At 41.1% G+C, this 25,704-nt stretch overlaps 1 protein-coding gene across 14 annotated transcripts in view; it reads left to right on the top strand.

Moving 5' to 3' along the window:
* The first annotated feature begins 3,585 nt into the window (after window positions 1–3,585).
* Window positions 3,586–25,704, top strand: part of Alms1 (ALMS1 centrosome and basal body associated protein) — a 115,097-nt gene continuing 92,978 nt past the window's right edge. For 4 of the 14 annotated variants that reach the window (XM_035448830.1, XM_035448832.1, XM_035448836.1 and 1 more), the window contains exons 1-5: window positions 3,589–4,014; window positions 13,687–13,882; window positions 21,413–21,530; window positions 22,387–23,702; window positions 24,253–24,371. In XM_035448830.1, the coding sequence (XP_035304721.1) occupies window positions 3,673–4,014; window positions 13,687–13,882; window positions 21,413–21,530; window positions 22,387–23,702; window positions 24,253–24,371 (2,091 nt within the window). In that variant the 5' untranslated portion in view covers window positions 3,589–3,672. Of the gene's footprint in view, window positions 4,015–13,686; window positions 13,883–21,412; window positions 21,531–22,386; window positions 23,703–23,737; window positions 23,958–24,252; window positions 24,372–25,704 lie in introns of those variants that run through there. The other 10 variants (XM_035448833.1, XM_035448835.1, XM_035448837.1 and 7 more) reach the window with 8 other exon arrangements.

Raw genomic sequence — 25,704 nt, forward strand, 5'->3', positions numbered from 1 at the left:
GGTTAATTTTCAATGCAAAATGCTTGCTTCATTGTCTTTGAATTTTGCCACTTTGTGTGTGTGTGTGTATAGATTGATAGTTTTCAACATGAAGACAAGGGCTCCATGGAACTGGAAGTTGGTTTACTTTTCATGGCCCTGGCTCAATAGGCCAGAAAGGGGCTTTCTATTTGACAAGGGTAATTGATTCTGATTATCAAAGGGAACTAGGGAGAGAGCTATAAAATGGAGTGAGGAGAGAATATATCTGGAGAGAGCAGGCTTATGGGTTAAGAACACTTGTTTTTGCAGTGGTCCTGGGACCCAGATAGTGGCTCACAACCACCTGTAACTCCAGTTCTAAGGGATTCCACACCCTCCTTTGACCTCTCCAGGTACCAGGCACACACGGTGCACATACATAAATGCAGACAAAAACATTCATACACATTAATAAATGAATCTTAAAAAATGTTTAAAAGGGAATAATATATCTGGAACACAAATGATCTTCTGGGGCATTCTCTAAGAATGGCATATCTAGCAATATCATGTAATGTAAAATGACAGCCACTTTATAAAAGTAAGAGTCCTCAGAAATGGAGTTTGGGGTCATCTAACCAATAAAGATCCTGTGATGCAGACTGAGACAGGAAGTATATATGAACAGAACTGAAGTGTTATTCTATAGTTTGTGTCCACTTGCAAAAATGAGGAGTCTTGAGGTTATCATGTTGCTCCTTACTGTTGTGGGAATTCACTCAGCCAATAGCTTTTGGGGTTTGTGGTTCTATGTATGGACAGATAAGTGAGAGAAGAAACATGCTCTTTTGGGAGGTGGGAACAGAAGCAAGCTTGTGTAGTTGTTCACATCTCCCCAGGGCAGAGCAGCAGAACATAGCAACTTCTACCTTGTCTGGTATTCTGTGAGTCTGTGTTTCCATTTGAATCCCATTTGTGTCCCCATAATAAAGACAATTTGTAACTCTCGAAATACCTCTCGATTTACCTTACATTATGTATATAAGATATGTAGTTGTCTGTTTTGAGTTATGCAACTCCATGTTTCTTGTAATTTCATTGTTTCATAGAAGATGGTTTAGTTACATGATGTTGATGTTGTCAAATAGTATTTTATTCAATGTTTCTAGACTGTGAATTGATTGAGAGGTTCTGTTTTGCTAGATTGCTCCTTTCCAATAAATTTCGTTTTCAATTTTGTCGACTAGCAGAAGCCAGACACGTAGCTAATGCTTATAGTCCTGGCACTAGAGAAGCTAAAGAAGGAGGATCCCCACAAGTTTGAGGTCAGCTACATAGTTCCAAGACAACCTGGGCTACAGAGTGAGATCCTATCTCAAACAAGTAAGGAAGCAAACAAACAAATTGACCAGACTAGTCACTTCTATTACTTACAACCAAAGAATACTTATAACCAAAGAATATGGACACCTGCGAGTGGGTTTCAAACAAAAGCTTTTGAAAATGTGGTATATCTGGAATTGGTCACAAGCCTTAGTTGCTTGTCAGTTGCTGAAATAAAACATCCCGACAAAGAGCAATTCAGGGAAGGAAGGGTTTATTTTGGTTTACAATTTGAGAGTATAGTCCATTATCTGGTGGCAGGAGCTTCAGACAACTGGTCACATCACATCCATAGTCATGAGGGTAGTAAAATGAGTGCATGAATGTTTGCTTGATTGTTCTCAGTTCAAGATTTCTATATTCTTACCCATTTCTATATTCTTATACTCCTACCTAGGGAATAGTGCCACCCACAGTGGATAGGGTCTTCCCAAATCAACTAACAGGACACTCTATCTCTTGAAAGCAAGCAAGCAAGCAAGCAAGCAGGCAAGCAGGCAAGCATACAGGTATTAATTTCTCTCTGTTCTTGACTATGGCTGTGGTGTGTCCTGCTGCCTTGACTTTCCTGCTGTGATGGACTGTAAATAGCTTGAGATTGTGAGCTAAAATAACCACTTTCTCTCTAAATTGCTTTTTGCTAGGTAGTTTATTACAATAACAGAAATGAAATTAGAGCAAATAGCAACTTACTGAATACTCCATTTTGCCTTCACTGGTTTATCATGTATTCCCTTCATGTTTTTATTTCTAAATTTTCTGGCCCTTTATCTTATTTTTAACACACATATATATGTTGTGGAATATATAACCTAGCTGCGGAGTTACAATTGCTGATTAGGACAGCAGTTGCTTAAGGGGCAGCTACGGAATCTAGTGAAAACCAACATATATACGCATATACATAGAAAAAGTTTTCTATGGATGCCATATATAAATATCATTTTTTGAGCTGTTAATGGATTTCTTTAGTCATTGGTGGCAATGACTCATCTTGTGAGGGTTTGCTACCTGGAGTCCACTGCAAGTTATAATCAGCTTCCCTCCACCCACAGAAACACCTGGAGGTGCACTGCTTGTTCTGCCTATCTGATGCCCCCAGGTGCTAGCTGGCAGAGGAAGTCAAAGTTCTGCAGTAGGCCGACAGCTTAGGAACTCCAAGGGAAGCCAAATTATCCCAGTGTTCTACTTACCATCTTTTGACCAGTCAATTCAATCTGGAGTTTGTTCATTTAATTTGACAGTGTTTACTGAGCATCTCCTTAAATGCCAGAAACTGTTCTAGACACTTGGCATACTTGTGGCCTTTTCTGGGGAGACAGGAACAAATGTTTATTTGTGATGGTTTAAATTTGAAATGTCCAATTCAATGTTTCAGTCGGTTGAATACTTGGTTCCCAATTGGTGATGCCTTTAGCTTTAGGAGGTGCAGTTTTGCTGCTGTCATGCAGGGTGGTAATGGCACAGGCTTTTACCTGCTAAGCCATCTTGCCCGCCCTCTTTTTAATTTTAAAGTTTTTTTTTTTCTTTTGAGACAGGGCCTCTCTATGTCACCATAGGGATGTCTTGAAACTCCCTATGTAGAAAGTGCTGGGATAAAAGGCGACTTCCCATTCTCCTCCTCCTCCTTGAGCTTTCGGACAGTAAGGACAATTTAGGGGAATCTCTTCTCTCCATCCACCTTTATATGGGCTCTGGGGATCGAACTCAGGTTTTAGGCTTGTGTTGTAGATGCAGAACCATCTTGTCAGCTCTGCAGAGGCCTCTTAACCTCATTTTATAGGCGCTCCTTCTCAGATCCCAGTTTCAACGTTTCTGACGCCAGCGTCCATTTCAAACAAAACAAAACAAAAAACCCAAAAAAACCTAAAAACCCCAAACTATCCCCTTAAATTTTCACCACTGCTAGGTTCAAGTGCCAGCTGTAGACTGTCACTTAAGGCCCTAACCCTTGAAAGAATCTGTAATTTTCAGGTGCTATTATTATGGGTTGAGGTCAAGATACAAAAAAGCCAGGGTTGAATTGAGCAGGAAGTGCCCTAGTGCCCGCAGGAGAGCCTGGTCTAGGTTTATTGTGAGCATACAGTACTCTAAGCAAGGTCTGGTGACGAAGCAGGTCCTCCTCTCCCGCGCGGCCTTCCCGCGCGCCTCGCGGGGCGTCCCTAGCAACGCGCGCGCTCGCTCATAGCCCTGCCCCGCCCGTGGCGGCGGCAGCAAGGTGCGCCTGCGCGTGGCCTCAACCGCCAGTCAACTCGCTCCCGCTTCCCCTCCTTTTCCCGCCCCTCCCCTCTCCTCCTCCTCCACTGCCGGCTGGAGCGCGACACCAACATGGAGCTGGAAGATCTACCGTGGCCTGGCGAGCTGGAGGAGGAGGAGGAGGAGGAGGTGGAGAACGCGTCAGCGGCGGCGACCGAGGAGGAGGTGAAGGCCGGGACCTCTCAGGAGATTTTGGGAGCGGAAGAGGAAGAGGTCGAAGAGGAGGGGCCCGAGGTGGGTTTGGATTTGGATTTGAACTGCGAGTTCCAGCCGCAGGAGAGCACGGACGAAGAGGAGGACGAGATGGCCAAGGCCTGGCTGCAGGCGCACCCTGCCCACACTGTCGGGGCTTGCCCTCCGCTCCCACCCCCGCGGCACGTGTACGCGCCGGTGGAGCATCTGAGCGAGACTGAGGTGAGTAGTGGTAAGGAGCCTGGCTGAGGCCCAAGTGCCAGTCGAGGTGTTTGAAATACTGAACTTGGGCCGGGATCTCGGGGTCTGCTCGCTGCGGGTCGCCGTGCGTACGGGGCCGGAGACCCCGATTGTGGGGCTGGCCGACTCTTCGCAGTCTCGGGTTCTTCCTGGCCGTGACATCTCTGGTATCTCTTCCGCCTTTTAGTGAGTCCAGGGGTATTTTTTTTTTTTTTTTTTTTTTTTCTTTTTGAAACAGGGCAGATACGACAGATGCGCTGGGAGCCGGTACTCCCAGAGCGTGCAATTAGAAAGGCCTCTTGGGCAGAAGGTGGTAGCTGGGGAGGTTGTTTGGGGAATAGCTCTAGCTAGTGGGGAGATATTTGGCGCCTTAGTTTTATTGAAGTTCAAGACCCCCACTCTCCCGCCCCCTGAGCAATTAGTGTAGCTTGTGTACTCTGCATGAGCTGTCTTAGAAGCTTCTCGCTCACTGTTGTGTACCTCGCCAGTGGCAGGAACTCGGAATGGAAGCCACTTGTGATTTAACTCTAGTTTGGATTATTAGAAAGCACCAAGTCAAGACCAAATGGAGGAAGAACCGAGTTTACTGAGGTCCTGCCAAGATCACTTTGAAACTAACCATGTTCTTAATTAAATGTCAAGAACTGAGTTGTTGTTCAATGCAGCCACGTGTAGGTCTTCATATATTAATTAGTAACAAATAGACTAGAAGGGCTGCTGGTGTGTTTTAGTGGTAGAGATCTTACCTAGTGTTCAAGCCCTAGTTCTCGGGGCTGGGGGGGGATTATTAAAATTAGGAATTCAATGGCCTTGTTTAATCACTTTTCAAGTGATCCATAAGCCATGCTTAGTTAATGGCTGTCACATTGGCCATAGCACTTAGCAATCACGGAACAATTCCATCAACTCAGTGATACTATGGACTGACTGGTGAAGAGACTGCTAGGTATTGCAGGGAGTGTTTAATTCATTCAGCTTATACTTTAAGCATTCCCCTTGTGCCACACATTGTACTTGATGCTAAGGAAATTTTGGTGAACCAAACCTCTACTATCCTAGTGTTCCCACTCTTTAATTTTTTATTTTTTGTAACTTTTTTTATTAGTTCAAATTAGAAACAAGCTTGCTTCACATGTCAATCCTTCCTCCCTCTCCCTCCCCTCCCCCAACCTTCCCCCCAACCTTCTACCGGCCCCCCATCCACCCTCCACTCCCCAGGCTGGGTAGGGCCGTTGATGGGGGCTCCCCAAAGTCCACCACATCATCCTGGGCCAGGGCTAGGCCCTCCCCCATGTGTCCAGGCCGAGAGTGCATCCCTTCACATGGGATGGGCTCTCAAAGTCCCTTCTTATACCAGGGAAAAATACTAATCCACTACCACCGGCCACATAGAGTGCAGAGGCCTTCTCATTGACATCCATGTTGAGGGGTCTGTATCAGTTCTGTACTGGCCTCCCAGACAGCAGTCTGGGGTCCATGTGCTCCCCCTTGTACAGGCCAGCTGTTTCTGTGGGTACCCACCCCTTTGATCTTCATTCCTCCCTCTCTGCAACTAGGTTCCAGAGTTCAGTTCAGTATATATCTGTGGGTGTCTGCCTCTGCTTCCATCAGCCACTGGATGAGAGCTCTAGGATGGAATAAAAAGTAGTCATCAATCTCATTTTAGGGGAAGGGCTTTTAGGTTATCCTCTCCACCATTGCCTAGATTGTCAGTTCGTGTCATCCTTGTAGATCTCTGGAAATCTCCCTAGTGCCAGATCTCTCCTCGGACCTATAATGGCTCCCTCTGATATGGTATCTCTCATCCTTCTCTCTCTCCTCTATTCTTCCCTCAGCTCAACATTTCTTCTGTTCCATTTCCTCCTCTCTCCTCCTTTTCTCCTCCTCTCATTCTGGCAATTCCCTCTCCCCTACTCTCATGCTCCCAATTAGCTCAGGAGATCCTGCCCCTTCCCATTCTCAGGGGTCCATGCATTTTTCCCTTAGAGTTCTTCTTGTTTGCTAGTTTCTTTGGTGAAGAGGATTGTAGGCTGATAATCCTTTGCTCTATGTCTAAAATTAATATATGAGTGAGTACATACCATGTTTGTCTTTTTGTGACTGGGTTACCTCACTCAGGATGGTTTCTTCTAGTTCCATCCATTTGCCTGTGAATTTCAAGATTCCATTGCTTTTTTCTGCTGAGTAGTACTCCATTGTATAAATGTACCACATTTTCTCTATCCATTCTTCAGTTGAGGGGCATCTAGGTTGCTTCCAGGTTCTGGCTATTACAAACAATGCTGTTATGAACATGGTTGAACATATGTCCTTGTTGTATGAACATGCATTATTTGGGTATATGCCCAAGAGAGGAATTTTGGATCTTGAGGTAGACTGATTCCAATTTTTCTGAGCAACCACCATACTGATTTCCAAAGTGGTGTTACAAGTTTGCACTCCCACCACCAGCAATGGAGGAGTGTTCCTTTTTCTCCACATCCTCTTCAGCATAGATTGTCATTGGTGTTTTTGATTTTAGCCATTCTGGCTGGTGTAAGATGGTATCTCAGAATTGTTTTGAGTTGCATTTCTCTGATGGCCAAGGATTTTAAGCCCTTTCTTAAGTGCCTTTCAGCCATTTCAGATTCCTTTGTTGAGAATTCTCTATTTAGTTCTGCACCCCACTTTTTAATTTCGTTGTTTGATGTTTTGTTGAGTAGCTTCTTGAGTTCATTGTATATTTTGGAAATCAGCCCTCTGTCAGATACAGGGTTGGTGAAGATCTTTTCCCATTCTGTGGGCTGTCTTTTTGTCTTACTGACTGTGTCCTTTGCCTTTCAGAAGCTTCTCAATTTCAGGAGGTCCCATTTATTAATTGCAGATCTCAATGTCTGTGCCAGTGGTGTAATATTCAGGAAGCAGTCTCCTGTGCCAATTCGTCCAAGGGTATCTCCCACTTTCTCTTCTAGAAGATTCAGTGTGGCTGGATTTGTGTTGAGATCGTTGATCCATTTGCACTTAAGTTTTTTTTTTTTTTTTCTCAGATTTTTTAAAATTTGAATTAGAAACAAGATTGTTTTACATGACAATCCCAGTTCCCTTCTCCCTCCTCCCTCCCACTCCCCCCCCCCAACTAAAACCCTACCTATCACGTATCCTTTCTGCTCCCCCTGGATGGTGAGGCCTTCCATAGGGTGTCATCAGAGTATATTGTATCCTTTGGGATAGGGGATAGGGCCTAGGCCCGCCCCCGTGTGTCTTGGCTCAGGCGTTCCCACTCTTAAGAGTAGGGGCAGATAAAATTCTCATGGTTCCGTAAGTGAAAATAGTGTATGCTAAAATTCTATGAATGCATAAAATAGGTAACTTGAACTTGTGAATTCACCAAGATGAAAAGGCAGAAGTAGAAAGTTTAGGCTCTTTAATAGGAGGCTTTCCTGGCATTGTCTCAGTGTCATGATGTCATCTCTGGTGGGACTTGTGTGTGTGTGTGTGTGTGTGTGTGTGTGTGTGTGTGTGTGTGTGTGTGAATTGTTTCTGTGCATTGTAGGTGTGGGTCACTCAGGGTCAAATTTGTGATGGTCTAGTGTGGGTCACTCAGGGTCAAATTTGTGATGGTCTAGTGTGGGTCACTCATGGTCAAATTTCTGATGGTCTAGTGTGCTCATTAAAGAGCGGAGACAGTGGCGTTAGTGTGTCCTGAGACAGGTTGCAGCCAGAGCTTAAGTTAGCTCTTTCTGAAGGCAGCAGGGACTTTGCATTGAAACCTAACCTGCTTTGAGGTCCAAACAGCCTTGCTCTGAGATTAAAATGGCTTGGCACAAACCATCCATCCCAGAACAGTATCGATACTTAGGAAGGAAAATCATCACACTTAGTAATTAATGGCTTGGTTGTGGAGGGTAGTGTCTAGGCATTAGGTGAGTGAGTAAATGCTTATGCTGATTTTGAGATGTGGCCAGGTCAGCTTTGAGCTGGTGATGAATTGGCTGGGTGGGTGCTAAGATTGAGTTTGGTTTTGAAGATTAGAGAAGTGGTCTGGGCTAGAAATTTTAAGTACTACATTATCTACATCTAGACCATCTTCTAACTTCTGAATTCTTATTTGAGTAACTATGAATATTTAAATTTATTTCTTTAGGCCTACCTAGTGGAGTTCTTAAATGAGCCCACTTTAACTCTTTTTTTTTTTTTAAAGATTTTATTTATTTATTATGTATACAACATTCTGCTTCCATGTACCAGATCTCATAATGGATGGTTTGAGACACCATGTAGTTGCTGGGAATTGAACTCAGGACTTCTGGAAGAGCAGCCAGTGCTCTTAACCTCTGAGCCATCTCTCCATCTCTCCAGCCCCCACTTTAACTCTTACCATACCTAATATGAGAAAATTGTTTTCCTGGTTTACAATGACCTATATAATTGTAGTAGAAAAATTCTGCTTCTTTGAGCTTGGGGTGTCTCTCTCCTTCCCTGGAAGTTTTGTTTTGTTTTTGAGACAGGGTCTCACTATATAGCCCTGGCTGGCCTGGAACTTGCTATGTTGATCTGACTCTTCAGAGATCTGACTGCCTCTGCTGGCAATAAAGGTGTGATCATCATATCCATTCCTATTTTTCTTTTCTTCTATCAGTTATTTACATTAGAGAATGTAGGAAGGTGTAGGTGGCCCACTTTTAGTTTGTTTTATGAAGTTGGGGATTGCGAATCCTGATCTTGATGCCTATTAGGCAAACTGTGCCTCTGAACTGTGCTCTCCTCCCCCAGGCCCACCCCTCCACACACAGGGTTTCACTGTGTAGCCCTGGCTGTTCTGAAACTCTCTATGTAGACTGGGCTATCCTTGAACTCAGAGATCCACTTGCTTCTGCCTCCCAAGTGCTAGGATTAAAGGTCTGTGCCACTATGCCCCATTCCTCCCCAGTTTTTAAAGATGTGTTCATTGTGTAGTATTCAATTCCTCTATCATCTGTCTCTTCCTAAATAGTAAGATTGTTATAACGAACAGTTTGTTGTGTGTGTATATGTATATGTGTGGGGCAGTGTTTGTGTGCACATGTATATCTGTGTATGGGTACATGTGGATTGCTTCCCACCTTATTTATTTAATTTGACCAGGTTGTCTTTATAGAGATCACCTGTCTCTTCCTCCCAGAGTGCTGGGGTTAAAGGTGTGTGCCACCATACCTTCCATCTTAAGTTTTGAAACAGAATTTGTCACTGAACCTGTAGCTGAATGGACTAGGTTAGGATGGCCCGCCAGCAAGTTCCAGGGATCTTCTTGTCTCCCTTCACCAGAGCAGGGGCTGAAAGTCAGAAAACAGTTTTCCTCTTTTTATGTTGGGATTGAACTCAGGTCTGGCTTTACAGGTGGAGCCAGCTCTGTTTGTTTCTTCTCTGCCTACTGCTTTACACGGACCAGCTCCTTCCTTTCTCTCCTTACTGCTTATTAAAGACTGGGTTAAGGAGTGAGTGATCAGAGCCTCTGCGATTTTGTTTTCCTGCTGAACCTGTGGCTCTTTCAGCTTAGATGATTTCAGACACTTCTCCTTGAAGCTTTCATTTTGAAGGAAACTATTTTTGGGAGACTGCAATGTTCATTGGTTGTAGTACCAGAGATTCTTGGTCTTCAACTTTGAAGGGAGTCATGAACCCAGCTTGCAAATTTTGTAAGTTTCTTGTCAGCCCCTCCTCCCTTTACTCTTATCCTCCAGCTTCCATCTAGTGCTCAGCTTCTTTTCTGATAGCAGGTTGCCCTTTTGTTTCACAAGAGCAATTGGTCTGAGCCTTTCACCTGTCTGTGGTATTCCATTCCATTTGCATGAAAGGTGGGCACTGGGATGAATATTTTCTATGCCCTGGAACTGATTAGTTGTGCCGAAATATTTCTCTAATGTTTGAGCTGTACCAGAAGCAAAATTATGGTGTTTCCAGGTTCCTCTCAGGTGTGGTCTATGTACATAGACATTTCTTGGGTTAATTTTGACAGTGTAAGATTTTCCTAGAAAGTCCTTCATTTCAGGAATGTCTCTAGTTCATTAGAAAGGAGTGCTATATAGTTTTGTTTATTTTTTGTTTGTATGTGGCAGTTTTCATTTCTCATTCTTAGTTCTGTATATTTTTCTTTTGATTTGCCACTGTAGAGGTTTATTTACTTTTCATCTGAGGAAATGGCTCTTGGCTAGCTCATTTTTTTTTCCTGTCAAAAATGCTGCTGCTCTAAACTTACATGTTACTGTGGGCATGAGTTCATTTCTCTTGGGTATATATCTGGTAGTGGAATTGCTGGAAATTTGGCAATTCTGTGTTTAACCCTTTAAGGGCCTGCTGGATTGTTTTCCAGTGTGGCTGTGCCTTTTTTGGGGGGGCGGTTTGAGACAGGGTTTTTCTGTGGCTTTGGAGGCTGTCCTGGAACTAGTTCTGTAGACCAGGTTAGCCTAGAATTCACAGAGATCCGTCTGCCTCTGACTCCCGAGTGCTGGGATTAAAGGCGTGTGCCACCCCCTTCCACGCCCCCCCTTGGCTGTGCCATTTTTCATTCTCACTAGCACTGTATGAGAGTTCCTGTTCACCATGTCTGACTAATGATGAATGTATTTTTTGTTTTGTTTTGTTTTGTTTTGTTTTGTGCTTATTGATCATTCATACATCTCCTTTATAGGAATGTCCGTTTACATTTAGAGCTTTTGCCCATTCTTTATTTGGCCTGTCTGTTTCCTATTGGGCTTTAAATTAAAAACTCAGGGCTTTGCATGTGTCAGTCGATCTCTCATCTAAAATAATAACTAGGCCGAATCCTGCTTAGCTTCCAGGATAGGCAGAGATCAGTAAAGTACAAGGTGGTATGATACAATCTACTGTGGACCTTTATCTGTGTCAACAATCAGATGGTTTTCTATATATGAATTCTATATATTTTTATCTATTTAAATACATTTTTAGATTTATTTTTATTTTATGTGTATGGATGTTTGCTGCTATGTATATCTGCACCACTTGTATGCCTGGTACCTGTGAAGTAAGAAGATGGTGTCAGATCCCTTGGAGTTATAGATGTTTGTGAGCCTACAGGTGAGTGCTGGGAACTGAATGCTGGGTTCTCTGCAAGAGCAGCCAGTGCTTTTAACAATGGAGCCATCTTTCTAGCCCCTATGTATTTATTTATTTAGAAACAAGGTCTTTATGTAGTCCTGGGTGTACTGAAACTCAATATGTGACTAGACAGACTTTGAACTCACAGAGAAACACATTAGATACAGAGTTTGCAAATATTGCAAAATAGTTTCTCCCATTTATTTATTTATTATTATTATTATTATTATTATTATTATTATTTGGTTTTTCGAGACAGGGTTTCTCTGTGTAGTTTTGGAGCCTATCCTGGCACTTGCTCTGGAGACCAGGCTGGCCTCGAACTCACAAGAGATCTGCCTGCCTCTGCCTCCAGAGTGCTGGAATTAAAGGCGTGCGCCAACAGTTTCTCCCATTTTATAGCATGCTTTTTCTTCCTCTTCCCTATTTCTAGCTCTACCCCCCAGGACCTCTACTATTTTGTCCCCTTTGTTCTCTCTCTCTTTCTTTTCCTCTGCTACATATTGAACTAAGGGTCTCATGAATGTCTGGCAGGTACTCTACCCATGAGCATCATACTCTGCAGCCTCCTTTTCATTTTGTTGCTTCTTTTGTGGTGCAGCTTCTCAGTTTGATAAGTTCCATCTCTTCAGTTTGTACCCAGAGCTTATGGTGTGATATGCAGAACATTGCCAGAGCTTTTCCCTTGTGTTTTCTTATTGTATGACTTCAGTTTTTACATTTAAAAATTAATTTTGAGTTATTTTTCTTGTGTAGTTGAAATCAAGAAAAAGGACACTTGGCTTTTTCTTTCTTAAAATTGCTTAGACTGTTTGGGTTTCTTTGGTTCCATATGGATGATGGGATTTTTGTTTTAAATTTTCTTGAAAAATGTGGTTGGAATTTGATAGAAATTGTATTGTCTTTGTGTATTGCTTTGGCAGTATGGGCAGGTTAACATTATTAATTCTTTTAATCCCCAAACCTGGGCTGTTTAATCCCCAAACATTTGTGCTTCTTTCTTTTTCCCTCTCAGCTCCTCGTCCTTCTCCCCAAATCACCTTTCTTGAGAGGGTCTCATTGTGTAGCTTGTCTTAGCTGGCCTGGAACTCAACTATATAGACCAGGCTGGTGTGTGCCACCATGTATGCCTAGCTATTGGCGCTTTTCTCAACTTCTTTCATTAGAATCTTACACTCTTTAGGATACAAGTCTTAAGTATTTACGTATATATCAACTGACTTTTTTGTTTTTGTTTTTCTGAGAAAGAGTTCCTCTGTAATATCCTTGACTATCCATCCGGGAACTCACTTTGTAGAACTCGGAGATCTGCTGCCTCTGCCTCTTAAATGCTGGGATTACAGGTGCTACCATGCCTAGCTGATTTTTTTTTTTTTTCTTGGTGAGGTGGGATCAGGAACTTGCTATAATCCAGGCTGGCCTTGAACTCCCTCTGCCAAAGTGCTGAGATTATTGACTGCTGATGCTATATTAATGAAACTCTTTTCTCATTTCTTCTTTGGATAGTCCAGAAATGTAACTTTTTGTGTGGTATGTATGTATATGTTCATGTATACGTGCATGCATGTATATATATATGCAAATATGTGGAGACCAGTATTCAGCTCTCCTCAGTTACTATCCACCTATTATTTAGTAACAAAAATTATTTTAGGTTTATTTATTTTGTTTCTTTGTATGAATGCTTTGATTACATGTATATCTGTATACTTGGTACCCACAGAGGTCAGAGAGGGTAGTATTACTGGAGTTACAGATAGTTGTGAGCTGCCATGTAGGGGTGGGGGGCATCTTTCATCCTCACCACCACATGGCAGACAGAGGGGTGTGACCAGCTTCCCACTCAACACATCCTCAGGGCCAGCTCACCCATGCCTCTGTGAACACGGTCTGGCTGCTTTGCTTTTTTAGAATTACAGTGTGTGGACTTTTAAAAATCTGATTTCTTTCCTTTTAAAATTAGCCCATGTATGAACTCTTTAAATTTTCATTGTTTTTGAGTAAACATGACTTCATTTCTGTTGAGTAAATACCTACGAATAGATCAACTCTAGGTTTTGTTCGGTATTTTTTTGTTTGTTTGTTTTTGTTTGTTTGTTTTTGTTTTTTTAAATAAAATCCAATCCAGTATGGATTTGTTATGTAGTACTAAATGTATTGATTTAACAGTGAGAACTTAAAATACAACACTAGGAGTGATTTGAAGAGGTCTAGGAGTAGGTTAATGTAATAAGAAAGAAAATAGAAGCCGGGGGTTGGTGGTGGCACACGCCTTTGATCCCACACTCGGGAGGCAGAGGCAGGCAGATCTGTGTGAGTTCAAGACCAGCCTGGTCTACAAGAGCTAGTTCCAGGACAGCCTCTAAAGCCACAGAGAAACCCTATCTCAAAAAAAAAAAAAAAAAAAAAAAAAAAAAAAAAGAAAAAAGAAAAAAAGAAAGCAAATAGAAGGAACTACTTTCCTTGTTCCATTCGGATGAGAATATTGTTAAATATGCTGAGTGGACAGTAGTCTAAGATATAAATGTGTTGACTCAGCTAATGACTCAGCATCTTTTCTGTTTAAAATTGTTTCAGAGAGCAGAATCTTGGAATCATCTTCCTCAAGAAAGGGATCCTTCCCAAACCTTGGAAACATCCCAGACCGAGACTGATGTGAGAATAGAAGGAACAAAAGTGACAGACTTCCCCTCTCAGGAGGGAGGTGAATTGGCTCAGGCAGAACGTCCAGTTACGGAACCAAAGCTAAATTTCTTATGTTCTCCATTGATAGGTAATGCCTCTGTATTTTTTTATATATATTTTATTTTATTTTATATGTATGGGTGTTTTACTTGTATGTATATCTGTGTACCATGTTCTTGCCTGGTGCCCATGGTGTCCAGAAGAGGATGTCTGATTCTCTGGATCTGGAATTATGGGTACTGGGAATCAAACCCAGATCCTCTTGAAGGACAGCTAGTGTTCTTAACTGCCAAACTTTCTCTCCACCCCCAATGCCTTTGTCTTTAACTAGAGGTAGAAACTGTGTGTGTGTGTGTGTGTGTGTGTGTGTGTGTGTGTGTGTGTGTGTCTGTGTGTCTGTGTGTCTGTGTGTCTGTGTGTCTGTGTAGGTGGGGGTACTTACTATCCTTGTTTCTAACTAAAACCATTTTAGTTGAGGATCTCTGTGGAGCTATACTCAAACCAGTTGGTTCTGGTTTTTCACACTGGCTGGCTGGTTGGCTTAGCTATATGAAATATGCATCTTAGCATGTCCCATTGTTCATAGAAGGTTGAAAGGAGATCATTCATTCCCATTCAAATAGGTATGTGTCCATAGCACAGTTGCTCTTGGGGAAAATCACGTATTCTTTGACTGGTGTTCCCTCATCAGTGGACACTCAATGTTTCCTGATAAATAAAATAAGTGTCTACATGTCTTAGTTTGCTTTCTATAGCTGTGATAAAGATCATGACCAAAACCAACTTAGGCAGGAAAGAATTTATTTGAGTGGCATATCCTAGATCATAGCCCATTGAGAGAAACCAAGGCCGGGACTCACAGGAACTGAAGCAGAGGCCATGGAAGAATACTGTTTACTGGCTTTTCCCCCTTGGCTTACTCAACCTGCTTTCTTTTTTCTTTTATATATTTACTTATTATGTTTTTTTAAAAACCAGGATCACTTGCCTCCAGGTAGCACCACCCACAGTGGGCTCAGCCTTTCTTTCCGAACAGGCAATCTGATAGAGTCAATTTCTCAAATAAGATTCCTTTCCCCCCAGATGTGTCTAGGTTTGTATATATTTACCTTATTTGATTCTTAGAGTCATTCTAAACCATTGTTATCCTCAGCTTTGAGAATAAAACAATTAAGATGAGGAAATTGAGTCATTTCCTTGAGCTAGATCTTATTGCTTTTCTTTTAGTGTAGAATGGCTTTCTTAGTTCTCTACCAAAGATAAACTTCAAGTACCTTTCAAATCAAGGAGTTTAACCATAAAGTTGGTTTTATAGAATTTTTTTAGAGAAGCAGATGAGGACCTAGTTGAGCTTATTCTTTTCAAAACAAGCTAATGTGCAAGCCAGGATACTAGTACAGTGTTATGTGGTGTGGACTATTAAAGTCAACCTACAGATGACTTCCCTTTGGAAAAAGGTGTTGACCTTTGTGGTAGTTTGAATCTAATTGGCCCCCAAAAACTCAGGGAGTGTACTATTAGGAGGTATGGCTTTGTTGGAGTGGGTAAGGCCTTGTTGAAAGAAGTGTATCAATGTGGGGGTGGGCTTTGCAGCCTCTCATATATGCTCAAGCCACTTCCTCTCAAATATGCTCAGTTCACTTCCTGTTGACTACAAGATGTAGATCTCCCAGCTACTTATCCAGCACCGTGTCTGCACACCACCATGTCCCACCATGATGATAATGAACTGAACCTCTGAACTGTTGTAAACCACCCATTTAAATGTTTTCCTTTATAAGAGTTTGCCATGGTCATGGTGTCTCTTCACAGTAATAGAAACCCTGACTAAGACAGAAGTTGGTACTAGGGACTGTGATATTGCTGTGATAGGCCAGACCATGCCTTTGTTTGAAGGAATATGGACCTTGGGACTGTGGATTAGAACAGTAGTTGAGCACTTTAAGTGCTGCTTAATGGCCATCCTAGTAGGAACATGGAAGACAGTGGTGCTGATTGTGATTTGAACTATAGGTGCCTGGCTCAAGAGGTTTCAGAGGAGAATGTTAGTATGTGGCCTAGAGATTGCTCTTGTGACATTTTGGTGAAGAATGTGTATTGTTAGTGGTAACTTTAATAAAGATTTATAATGAAAAGGAGCAAGCTGAGCAGGGTAAACAACAAAATGTAAAATTTTTGCAGAAAAGGAGCACCAGGAAGTGGAATGGAGCTAAGTCCTGTGTTCAAGGAGATAAACAGATTAAGAAATAGAATAAAGGGAATGGTGACCTCAGGGAAGATCCCACCCAGGTAAATTTCCAATTTGTGAAAAGGATTAAAAGTTTAGAGCCAGATGTGGTGGTGCATACTTTTAATCCCAGCCCTCAGGAGACAGAGGCAGGTGGATTTCTGAATTTGAAGCCAGCCTGGTCTATAGAGCAAGTTTCAGGACAGCCAGGTTTAGGCAGTGAAGGACACCATTGAAAACAAAGCTGGTGAAGATGTAATTGGACAGTGGGGTCATGTTCTAGCCCCAGCAAGCAGCAGAACTTGGCATCTTTGGCCATGTGGTTCTCTGGCTTTAAAGCCAAGGATAGAAGAAAGGGGTTATGGAATTTGCCTCTTCGCCTAAGGAAAGCTGCCGAGGCAAGGTGTGTGTCAAGGGTGCCCCTGAATGGAGGCCCAGAGAAGCCGTTGTGTGAAGCTGTGAAGATGAAGCCTAGATTGCCTTGGAGACCCCTGCAGATGACAGTACTGTAGGATAACTGCTGAGGAAAGCTAACAGGGAGTGGAACCAGCTCAAGAGTATAGGGAGAGACCCTGGATAACTGTACCATATGGGCGTGGTCACAAGTATGTAGAGGGGTAGGATAACGAGCTAGGAGAGGAGGCGATCCTCCTTTCTCGGGGTTCAGGCCAGGTCTTGGAGACGTCTGGGACCGGACTTCTCGGAGTGCCAAATCTGGTTATTGGTTCCTTGTGTGAGTACCTCTTCTTAATAAATTACCAGTTAATAACCTATCCCATGTTCGATCTTGTTCCTCATCACAAGAGAAAGAAGTGTGTTGTAGTCAGCAAAGCTGAAAGGAGTTGGAGATCTGAAGAATGCTTTGACATCAGATACAGAGTTTGGAGTTTGCCCAGTTGGTTTTTGGTGTTGCTTTGGTCCAATATATCCTCACTATGCTCCCTTCCCTATGTTTTAGAATAGTAGTGTATATCCTGTGCCATTATATGTTGGAAGTATGTGGTCTGCTTATTGATTTTGATTTTACAGGGGATTACAGTTAAGAGATTGCATGAATCTCAGAAGAGACTTTTAGACTTTTAAACTAATTTGAGATTTAATAGACTATGGAGACTTTTGAAATTAGACTGAATGCATTTTCCATTTGATATGGCTACAAGCCTTTGGGGACCAGGGAGTAGAATATGGTTCCCTAAAGGGAATGGCACAATAGGGAGGTGCTGCTTCGTTGGAGTAAGGGTGGCCTTGTTGGAAGAAATGGGTTACTGTGAAGGTGGGCTTTGAGGTCTCATATGCTCCAGCCATACCCAGTATCTCTATTTACTTCTTGTTGCCAGTAAGATGTAGAGTGCTCAGCTCCTCTAGCACCATGTCCCCTTGCATACTGCCATGGCCCAACGTGATGATAATGAACTAAACCTCTAAACCTGTGAGCTACCCCAATGAAATGTTTTCCTTTGTAAGAGTTTCTGTGGTCCTGGTGTCTCCTCACAACAATAGCAACCCTAACTAGGACAGCCTTGGTCAGAGGAGATAGCTGCGACCAAATGATTGAAGGCTGCCTTGCTAACTACCTGATGTGTTGGATCCAAGGGTACATAGATGAACGCTACCTCCTTTTCTGTGAAGAAATTTCTGTAAACAGAAGATAGCAGTACTATTGGATGAGTGTTACTATGGTCTCAAGAACAGGAGTCTGCAAATTACAGCCCACAGACTGTGGCTTGATTTTGTACTCTCTCTGAGTACAAATTCTAAGAGTGCTTATTCTCTATATTCATTTAAGTTAGTTGTTCTCAGAAAGTCCTGTGTCATTTCTTATTCTTCTGGGAACTCTAGGGCTCCTTGCTTTAACCTCCTCCCAAGTGCTGGGATTACTGTGCTTTGGCAGTAACCCAAAGCTTGGCAAATCTTTTACTCCTGAGCTACAGCCTTCACCATTTGAATTTTTAAAAGATCGTGAAAACAAAGTGTATGTGATAGCTTATATGTTATCAATAAGCCTAAAATATTTATCCTTTGACCTTTGATCAGAAATGCTAGCTAATTTGTGTAGAAGTTAAAATGAAGACATGAAAGTATAGGAAGCTGCATTTAACTCAATATATGATCTTGTTTTGGTTTTTCGAGACAGGGTTTCTCTGTGGCTTTGGAGGCTGTCCTGGAACTAGCTCTTGTATACCAGGCTGGTCTTGAATTCACAGAGATCCACCTGCCTCTAATATATGATCTTTTTTAAAAAGGTAATATACCAGAAACAGAAAAGTTCTGTTATGGCAAAATGTCACAGAAAATTCTGTAACAGAAAGATTTTAGCATTGAATGAGAGACTGTAAAATGCAATCTCTCCTGTCCTAATGTGTTGTATAGCTGCAGTTTCTCCTTTACAGGACATTTGAAGCTACTGTATTTTTGCATCTTATTGCCAGTGGGCATGCCATTCCTGCTGTTCTGTCCTGCATGGATACTAGCACCATGGTGTTAGGCTTTCACCAATGGCACGTATCATTGATATAACTGGTGATAGAGGGAAAATATTCCCACATTGGCAATATCTGTCCAAATGTGAAGAAACTGTTCAGAGCAGTATGAAGGAGGCATTGCCAGCTAACTGTACAGCCTTCCCATCACTTATCCACATATACATGGCATATTTGAAAATTAACTGTTTAATTCTGATCTGTTCCTTTAGAAAATGCATTTTCCTACTTACCTGATTTTACTCTCAAACTCCACTCAGATATTTTTAAGTATTTGAGGAGATGCTTAAATGATGCTTATAACTTATGATTTCTTGGTTATATGCCAATATTTAGGATAATAACAATTTCTGTAAGTTCTGGAACCTGGTTAGAGATAACTGATTTTTAGTTTTCATATTATTTTATGTGTATGGGTGTTTGCATGTTTGTGCACTGCCTGAGTGACAGAGGGTGTCAGATTCCCCTGTGACTGGAGTAAGAGATGATTGTAAGTCACCATGTGGGTGCTGTGAATCAAACTTAGGTCCTCTGGATAGCAGTAGCCAGTGTTCTTAACCAGTGAGCCATCTTTCCAGTCCCAGATGACTAATTGTTAAAAAGATTACTGGACCCTTTAGATGCTCATTGGGGTGTTAGCTGCAGCTCCTTCCTTCCTTCCTTCCTTCCTTCCTTCCTTCCTTCCTTCCTTCCTTCCTTCCTTCCTCCTCCTCCTCCTCCTCCTCCTCCTCCTCCTCCTCCTCCTCCTCCTCCATCATCAATATCATCTTCGTGTACACAGTGTTCTGTCTGCATGTATGCCTGTGTGCCAGCAGAGGGCACCAGATCTCACTACAGATGGTTGTGAGCCATCATGTGGTTGCTGGGAATTGAACTCAGGACCTTTGCAAGAGCAGGTGGTGCTCTTAACTGCTGAGCCATCTCTCCAGACCTGCAGTTTCTTTTTAAAAACTTAGTTGATTCTTCTAGGGTTGAAGATCATCTGCTTTGAAGGTTTAAAAATGAGTTTCTAAGTCTCTGTTGAAGTTTCAAATGTATACTGTACATGTGCATGCCAGAGGACAACCTCAGGTATTGTTCCTTAGGAGCTGTCCATTTTATTTTTTGAGACAGGGTCACTCACTGGCTGCCCTGTGTTCAGTATCTGCCTGTCTTTCCCTCTCCAGCACTGGAATTGCTAGTGTGCAACACCATACCTAACCTTTTTACATTGGCTCATGGAATTGACCTCAGGTTTTCATGCTTGAGTGGAAAGCACTTTACTGACTAAATTTTGTTTTGAAAGTTACTATCCACTTCTTATTTGTAACCAATTCAGTAAACAGTTTTATTTTTGAATACCTACGAGTAGCTGATTCTTTGCTTCTGTTGAAGATATATTCTGTGATAAGGCAGCTTTGTGGAGTTTGAGAGGAACAAAGCAAGTGTGCAGGATCCAGAGCAGTGATAGAGAGCAGTAGGTTAAGGCCCCAAGTGAGGGATGATAGCACCATTGTGAACAAAAATTTCAGGGTAAAGGCTGGTGCCAGGGTGGAGTCCTCACTGAGTACATAGTTGAAATTAAGAAAGTGTGCTGTATCAATCATTAAAGTCATGTTGAAAAAACAGTTTAGTTTTAGTAACACCACTAAAGCCAATTTTAGAAGGCTGCTATTTTAGAAATAAAGTTTTATTTCTATGAATATTTAATTTTTGTTTTATAATTGTGTAAGTGCTATGGGGAATAAGAATTTCATGCTAGTTTATATATATTTAATGACATAAGAATTACTTAAGCACTTGGGAGAGAGAGGCAGAAGCAGGTGGGTCTCTTGAGTGTGAGGTCACCCTGATCTATGTAGAGAATTCCAGGGTGGCCAAGGGCTTACATAGAGAGACCCTGTCTCAAAAAAACAAAACAAAACAAAACAAAACAGAAATGCCCTCCCCAAACCACCACCACCACCAACAAAAGAATTAAGATGAAAGGAAACCATGGTGTTTTTTTCTTGGAAGTAAGTTTTCAAACTCTTTAGGTAACATACCTATTTTATATATTTCAGAGCTAGAACTCCAAAAAGCATTTGTGTTTGTAATATCTTCTCATAGTAGAGCTTAAATAGAAAATTTAAGAAATGTTTATTTAAAATTGGCCATACTGTTATTTATGTTAACATTGTACATAGTTTTCTAGACAACTATTTTGTAAAAAACAATATTTTTCAGAAGGGAGGCATTGTTTCAGTATTTTTTGAATATAATTTTCATCCTCATCACCTAAGATGATGTAAGGCCCAGAGCCCTTAGATTACACTTTGATATAATGGTATAATTTTACATTACTTAAGATTGAGGGGCCAGGAAGATGACTTAGTAGGCAAAGGCATCTGCTGCAAGATCTTATGTGTTCTTAGTTTGATTCCTGGGACCCACATAATGGAAGGAGAGAAATGGTTACTGTAAGTTGTCTCCTGATCACCATTTGAGTATCATTGCATGCTTACATCTGCCCACCCACCTAACTACTCACATAAAATGAAAATGTAATAAAAAGAGACATGCTTTAATTGTTAACAAACACCTAAATTGTATAGTAATTTGCAAAGAGATTAGACTGGTGGCACTTAAACTTACATGTGAAGAAATTATTTAATAATAGTAAATTTTATAATCATGTTTCCTCACCTGTAAGGTAGCTATAGTAAATGGTACTTATTCTTCAGAATAGTCATGGATTAAATGAGATACTGTATACTAAATGCTTGGGACTTTTCAGGTTCCGTAGATGGTTGCCGCTGTTGTTATATTATTATTGTAATGATTGTAGAATCTTCCAGGTGATAGCATGTTTAGATGCTTAAAAGTATTGTATAAGTACACCAAACACTGCACTTTGTAATTGCTCAGTTGTTTTACGTTTGAAACTTTGCAGTCATACAGAATAACTTTGCTACTCCTGACTTGCCTTTGCTGACATGTTTGATACAACACCAGGAATTTGAGTCTGATTCCTTGTTTCAACAAAGTGAACTAGAATTTGCACCTTTGAGGTAGGGTGATTGGTTTTTTGCCTTCTAAACTTTCTACCCTTATTGTAAGTTGTTATTAGTATTAATGGCTTCAGGCTAAAGTGTGTGCTACCACTGTTCTTCCCTCATTCTACCTTAATTCTGAAGAAAACAGTTATTTTTAGGATACTGCACTTTCTTTTTGCTTAGCTGTTATTGAATCAGTCTTGTTAGCTTTCTTTATACTATGTGCAAATATCAAGTAAGATTTTTATAACATTTCAAATTGATGTCTTCTAGAGCATTCAAAATGGAAGGGCATTTTGTAATTCTTCAAATACATACTTGGAATTGTCCAAGGCTTTGTTTTCCGTTACAGTGGAAAGAAAACTCCACCTTAAACTCTAAATTTTAGATGTTTAGAAAGTAAGCTTATATAATCTCTGTCACTATACTGTATATTACTTTAGAATCACAGTTGCAGAGTTCTGTTCACATTAGATTATCAAAGTGATCAAGCTATATTGTGTTTTTGGAGTAGACCATAAGCACAATAACTGACCAGTAAGCAGAGGAATACAAGTTAGAGGAATATTAATTCATAGTAGGTAGCATGCATTTAAAATAGTAAACCTCATTAAAAATTTTAAACTTTTTTTTGTAATGTTGAAATTGATTTAGTAGAATGTTGAGGCAATATCAGGTTTACTTACTAGTTGCAAAGTTTTCTTTAACTGTCTGGTAGAAATTAAAGATTAGAGCTTTTAAAAATGCCCCCCCCCCTTAAGGGTTTCTCTGTAAACTTGATTTTAGTGACACTGGGTTTGTATTTTTTGTTAGTACTTAAAAGTTAAAATATTAAGGAGCTAATCATTTCTTTATAACTTCATATTTTCAGAGGGATTCCTGATAAGTCGGAAGATACTGAATGGCTTGCTCGGCCATCAGAAGTTAGTGAAGCTTTATTCCAGGCCACCTCAGAAACATCTTCCGATTTAGTTAACAGTTGCCTTAGTATATCTCAACATCCACTTACAGGTAGCACTTTTGGGTCTCAGCGCTCTTTCCCATCTGAACAAGAGAATAATGGAGAGAATGCAACACCTAATGCTCCTGATGAACTGAAAAGCCTGAATGACTCTGATAATTATGATAATGCCCTGCTTTCATTTATGTCATGGCAGATGGAAAAGGATTCTCAGCAGCCAGAAGGCAACTTGGCTGATAAAGACCAAGTTTCTGCTTCAGCTATATCTGATGTTAGTGATGAAAGCATAGATGCTGGAAGAAACAACAGTTTTGGTTCTGCTTGTTCACAAGATCAGTATTGGGAACAGGAAGCCTTACAACAGACAGAAGCATGTCTAGCCAGTAAGGACCAGACTTCCTTCCCATGTGAAAACACTCCTCCTCCTAGTGAAATGCCATATTCTTTCCTGCGATGCATGTTGGAAAGAGGAAAAGGAGCTCCCTTTACCTCTGTTAACCATCTTAAAGATGTTTGTTTAGGGGCTCCTGCTGCGGTTGAGCTGAGGCCAAAGATGGATTCTTTTGAGAGCTTTGAAGGAAATGAGCATCTGCAGAAAGAATTTTCTTATTTTTTTAAGCAAAAGGAGAGGAGAGATTTTTTGGTGTCATCTCAGGTACATGCTAAAGCTCCAGAGATAAAGTATATTGGGAAGGTTGCTGTCCCTAATAGTCATGAACAAGTTTCAGAAGCATATATACTCTCCAGAGGACTTGAATTCTCTAAGCTGGAGGCTTCTGGTGGTCCCTTTTCAACAGTTAAATCCAACTTGGATGAAACATCAGAACAACTGTATTTTCAAGAGGAAAGAACCCAAAAGGCAGCTTCTACTTTTGGTGAGAAAAATGTTGATGCTACTGAAAATGTAGCCTTTGAGGCAGTTATTGCCTCAATTGAGTCTTCTAAGCAAGAGAGTCCTATAAGGGGAATCCAAACTGACATCAATAAGCCATTAGCAGATGACAGCCAAGAGAGAGAACCCCCAAAATCAGATCTTTCTCCATTAAATTATAATGATGAAAACTCTTTCATGGATAAACTTAAGCATCCAAAATACCAGTCTACTCCTGGGGTGTTTGAACCAGCAGCTTCAAAACCATTGTTGCATAAAGAAGATGATGGTGGTAGCTCCCTATCTCGGGATCCAGATTTAAAGTCACCCCCTAATGCTCCTCAGAACATACTCAGTAAGCCTCGTTCTGTTATTCCAGTGCTTAAGTCATTTCCTTTAAGTGAAAAAGCTTACAACTGGGTGGTTGGTCTTGGGGAAACACAGTCCTCTTCATTTCAGTATGATATAAATAATCTTAACCTTACAGAGAAGGTAGGATCTTCAAACATCATTTTTGCAATGAAAGTATCAACTTCAGATTCTTGGGTTTTACAAGATTTAAAGCAGCAGACCTTTGAAGAAGTTGCAGATTCCTCAGACTATAATTTGGGTAAGGATGTAAGCTGTAGTAGCCTCACTGAAGGTCCCATCTGCTGCTGTATGGACAGCTTTTCAGTAAACTAGGGAGCGTGTGATGCAAGCCCCGCTTTGCTTTAACCCTGACTGGTGGTGCATCACTGATTGTGGTGAGCTAAGAGGTATTGCTGGAAGCTGAAGAAGGCCAAGGTAAAATTCCTTGGCCTGTGGGGGCTGACTCCAGTTTCATTGTATGTGCAGTTATGCAATATGACCATTATTATTATTATTATTATTATTATTATTATTATTATTATTATTTTTAACAGAAGGACTGCAGGGGAAGGCTGAGTCTGGCATTGTTACTTCATATGGTGATGCTGAATACTCCAGCCTATATAAAACTGCTGATGTACACAGTGAAAGACTTGCTGAATTGCAAAGAGAGGTGAGATACGATGAAGTGATAGTTGTAGAAATATGGTCTTTTACAGTACTGATTCAGGAAATGGGTTTTTTTTTTTTTTTTTTTTTTTTTTTTTTTTTTTTTTTTTACTTTTTACAATTTCCCAGACATGGGACCTACAAGGCTTACCTGGTGAGTACTTGGAGCTTGCAGATTTAGAGACAATGCTTGATGATCTTTGCGACAGCTCCTTGTTTTGGCTACCTACTTCACAACTATCATCTGAGGAGAGCCATTTTGAAAAGTCTGTAAGTTACTCTACTTGACATTTTTTATGGATAGGTAAAGGAATATTTTAGCTGAAAAGAAAATGATAATGAAAGTAAAAGGGTCACTTATTTTTTGATACCAATTCTGACTCATAGTTTGGTCTTCATATCATATCCAGGAATATGATCTACTAAGTGTTGACAGAAAGATTGTTTCATAGACCATGACACTTAACAAGTGTTTTGTTTGTTTTTGTTTATCCAGACAGGGTTTCTTTGTATACAAAGCCTTGGCTTTTCTAGCTCTTTAGATCAAACTGACCTGGAACTCATGGAGACCTGCCTCTGCCTCCCAAGTGCTGGGATTAAAGGTGTGCGCCATCACTGCCCACCATGAGTTCTATGGTGTCTTGGAAAAGGACATCTTTTGGAGGTCTAGGCTATTTATCTTTTCTTTTTTTTTTTTTTTTTTTTTTTAAATTTGAGACAAGGTGTCTGTATGCTGTCCTGGAGTGTGCTGTGTAGACCATGCTGGTCTTGAACTCAGAGTGCTGGGATTGAAGGCATCCACCACCACACTTGACCCTCCAGGCTTTTTGTCTTGAGGTATCCTTTTCGTGTTAGGCCAGCAAGAATCTTTGAAACGTATGAAAACTAGTCACATTCATGAGGACATTCAGTTGTGCTTTTCCCTCTGGTCTTTAGTGTACCAACCTTGAGATACTCAAGTATTTCTATTTAGAAGTTCTTGAAAATTTTGATTTCAGGCATTTAAGAAAATGTCAGGTATCATTGTTTCCCTGGGAAGAACACTGAAGTGCTTAGAATCCAAACTAGTCAGTCTTTCTGAAGGGATCTAACTGCCTCCTTCTCCTATGAGCTGCATAAGCTTGCATCACCCCCATCTGTTTTATGTCACTGTTATCATTGTTTCTATACTAGAAAATGGTGATTTATTAAAATGCTTTATAAGACTTCATTTGCTTGGGTCTTTGGGCCACCTTGGCTTTAAATGTCCTTGAGTTCCACCCTTGTTTGTGTGATGCTGTCAATACCAAACTGGGTCTCACTTGTGATGTGTCTTTGTATCTTGTTAGATTTAGAAG

Source organism: Cricetulus griseus, chromosome 8 (genome assembly GCF_003668045.3).
Source record: "Cricetulus griseus strain 17A/GY chromosome 8, alternate assembly CriGri-PICRH-1.0, whole genome shotgun sequence".
Taxonomy (NCBI): domain Eukaryota; kingdom Metazoa; phylum Chordata; class Mammalia; order Rodentia; family Cricetidae; genus Cricetulus; species Cricetulus griseus.